The 3,382-nt window shown below is 38.6% G+C and overlaps 1 protein-coding gene across 1 annotated transcript; it reads left to right on the top strand.

The window, feature by feature from the left end:
• The first annotated feature begins 609 nt into the window (after positions 1-609).
• Positions 610-3,080, top strand: ino80c (INO80 complex subunit C). Its single transcript, XM_046400473.1, has 5 exons — positions 610-913; positions 1,492-1,608; positions 1,694-1,805; positions 1,994-2,061; positions 2,156-3,080. Exons 1-5 carry the CDS (start codon positions 740-742, stop codon positions 2,285-2,287), a joined length of 603 nt encoding a protein of 200 aa, XP_046256429.1. The 5' UTR covers positions 610-739; the 3' UTR covers positions 2,288-3,080.
• The last annotated feature ends 302 nt before the right edge of the window (positions 3,081-3,382 follow it).

Raw genomic sequence — 3,382 nt, 5'->3', positions numbered from 1 at the left:
TTTTTTTCACAGTGTATGTCCATCCATTATTATGATCCTCTTGTTTCTATCAGCAGTCGTGTTCGCACAGATTGCCTCCAGATCTGCTTCCAGGTGTAGAACCTCCTATAAAACACATGATGGCAGCAGCCCTCCACCAACAGGACTCAGCTAAAGGCCTGTTAGTATTGTTTAAGAAATTATAACTGTTTTTTTGTTGTCCGTTTTCTTTTTCGTGCCTTTCTACTTTACTTGATATTCTACTCTACTCTACTTTATTCTTGTATTTATTGCGTTTTAAATCTTTTTTGTAAGACACTTCTACGCCACATGTAGCTCTTTGAATTTGCCTAAATAAATGTTCTAATTGACCAGTCAAACTAGATAATCCAGCGCCATAAATGAGGCTAAATTTAATTCAGAAGGATATGAATGTGTGTCGCTATTAACTCAAAGTAAGAATACAAATGTGTAAAAATATTAATATACTTATACTAAGCCCTGCATTCAAATTTAACTTGAGTAAAAGTTCACACTATTTGTCTAGTTTTAGAGTTACACATTGTAATGAAGAAAAATCATAACTGATAAAGATTTTCACCATTTTCGGGAAATTATACAACCGGAAGTGAAACTATTCTATATCCGGGAGAAGCAATGTTTACGGTACGGATGGCGGGGGGCTAATGCTAAGTATCGAGACAGATTACCTGCGTTTGTGCATTTAGATTGTAAATTACAGCCACTTTGCTCATCACAAATGGCTTCTCAGATCCCCATAACCGTCAGAGTCCAGCCGGCAGCCGCCAGCTCTGCGGCTCTCCGGGGTAAAAAACGTCCCGGTAGTCCGGCAGTTTCGGCCGGTCCGCAGGCTACCGGGAGCAGCAAGAAGAAGAAAGGACAGTCGACCGCGACACCAACAACACAGACACAAGTAATTTATGTACTCTTCACTGGCATCTAGATTAACCATTTACAATTTGTATTGTACGGGCTATTTTGTCAATAAATAATAATAATATTAGCAAGGGTCAAGTGCAACTTTCGGTTAATCAACTGTTCGACTTGTCACATCTAGAAAAGGCAGTCAAAAAGCACAAATAGACATTACACCACAAACATAATGTGCAAAATTGCAATATGTACAAATATCTGTTATGTTTGGTGTGCTTTTATTCTGGCATACAGATTGAGTCCACATGAGCTCAGTGTAAAATCTAAAACAACTTTTGACCATAACGACTAATCACAGCTTTGCTGATGATTGTTTAAATACTGCAACTCTTCTATCTCATTTTCACTTGTAACCCCTAAATATAATTTTAAAGTATCGTTCTTTAGGTGACAGCTGCATAGACAGTCATTAAATTGGTTTTTTTTTAGGTTCATGTTACACTGCATTTAGCCAACTGTAGGCTTTGTTTATATTCAAAATACAGGTAAAACAAGAGGCTTCAAATCAAATGTGATTACTGTTTGCCTGAAGAGGTGTTGTCTTTCATGTTTTGTCAGATAACAGCAGTGGAGCCTGTGGCTGAGGTGAAGGCAGCAGGAACAGCTGACAGTGGTCCAACTGCCACCACAGAGTCCACAACAAAGCCTCCACCTTTCAAAGACCCCACATTCATGGTGAGTGTCAGTGTGCATCTGTGTCCACGTTAATCTGCTTCTTCTGCTTTCCCCTCATTTTTTTCCCGATTCTTAATATTGGCAGCACTCTGGTATTGGTGGAGCGGCAGCAGGTAAAAAGAATAGGACCTGGAAGAATCTCAAACAGATTCTGGCTTTGGAGCGGACTTTAGCTTGGAAGCTCAACGATCCCAACTGTAAGTTTTTGTATCTTCAAAATTCACATTTTTGCCTGTGTTTTAGTTTGGTTTTTTTTAGGAATATTTTTAATGTGTGCAACAAATATTACATTTAGAATTTAAAGTTTGAAATTATAAAGCAAAGCACATGTTTCTATTTCATAAAGTGAAATAAAATGTGGTCTAATGTTTTTCTGTGTTTACAGACTATAACATTGATGCTCCTCCCTCCTTGAAGCCAAACAAAAAATACTCTGACATTTCTGGACTCCCTGTGAGTAATCACTTTGCTAAAATTTTCATTGTACGGTAAACAACATTATGTCTTGTAGAAAGCACACACTTTAGACTCTCTTGTCTTTCCTCAGGCAAACTACACAGACCCTCAGACAAAGCTACGCTTCACATCTTCTGAGGAGTTCTCCTACATCCGCCTTCTCCCCACTGATGTTGTTACTGGCTACCTGGCACTTCGAAAGGCAACTTGCATTGTACCCTGACAGCCGAGCGAGGCTTGAAATCCAAAAACCAGAACTGAATTCACATCAGTGTAGGCAGATGTTAGGCCGACGAGGAGACTCTGTGCACAGGCTGCTGACGGAGAGGCAGTTGAGTTTTGAACGCCACTGAAAGGACAACCGCTAAAGCTCAGATGCTAAAAATTTGCACTGCTGTCTTTAAGAAGACAATCCGAGCCATGGTTACTTCTGTCTGACAAAATAAATGGAACAATTTCGTAAACATGGAGAAAATGTCAAGAAGTGTTCGCAGTAGGCAATTCTTTCGCTTATTCATTAAAGCATATTTCCTAGAGTCTTAGATGATAATTCCCTTTGGGCCCTTTATTGCATCAACACTTTTAACAAATGTGTGTGGAGCTGTGTACTTGTACATCACTGTATGTGGACATAATCTGATTTGGTAAAGAGTAAAGTCCTTTTTGTAAACCGGAAGCAGCCGTTATTTCGCTCTGTTCAGTACATCTATGACCTTTGCTGGTCTGGTGCTGCATCAGTTAGTTAGTTCGTTTGTGTCATTGTGTGACTTGATGGTTTTAAAGGGTTAGTTCATATCCGAACTGCAGTGTTAAGACACTAGCTGATGCAATCCACTTGACTAATTCCACTTTTTGTATCTATTGGTCATTTACACTTGAAAATATACAGTATAAAAAGGGCTATGTTTAAAAATACTGAACCTTTGTATAATATTTGTATAAACCCTGGGGAAATTTGGGAGTTTGGTATGAATGAGTTTTTTTATCTGATACATAAAGGTGTTACTGTTACGGTGCCCCCTGGTGGTAAATTGTGTCCACTTATTTACTTATTTATTTATTCAGTCAGTGTAGAGGGAAGATTTAGACAAAAATGTTGCAAATGCTGTTGGAAGGAGTTTGTCCATTTCAGACTGCATGTCTTTGACTTTTTCACAAGTTTAATTTCAGTTTGTCTCCCTTTCATCTGCTCTCTCGTATTCATGCATAAACATACATTTTCTCTATCAAGGCAGATGAAGATGTTAGCTGAAATTTGTTTCAGTCTCAGTTTTGCTTATGCGACCACCTTAAGTCATACTTGTTTGACTTTGATATA

Source organism: Scatophagus argus, chromosome 9 (assembly GCF_020382885.2).
Source record: "Scatophagus argus isolate fScaArg1 chromosome 9, fScaArg1.pri, whole genome shotgun sequence".
In the NCBI taxonomy this organism is placed as follows: domain Eukaryota; kingdom Metazoa; phylum Chordata; class Actinopteri; family Scatophagidae; genus Scatophagus; species Scatophagus argus.
The sequence above is the reverse complement of the archived record's forward strand: the minus strand, read 5'-3'. Positions and strand labels throughout refer to the sequence as shown.

What these genes read in the sequence shown, in the direction of transcription:
- ino80c (XM_046400473.1), top strand. Translation starts at nt 740, where the DNA reads ATGGCTTCTCAGATCCCCATAACCGTCAGAGTCCAGCCGGCAGCCGCC. An exon ending in CACCAACAACACAGACACAA is followed by an intron (nt 914 to 1,491) that starts GTAATTTATGTA and finishes ATGTTTTGTCAG; the next exon opens with ATAACAGCAGTGGAGCCTGT. An exon ending in TCAAAGACCCCACATTCATG is followed by an intron (nt 1,609 to 1,693) that starts GTGAGTGTCAGT and finishes TAATATTGGCAG; the next exon opens with CACTCTGGTATTGGTGGAGC.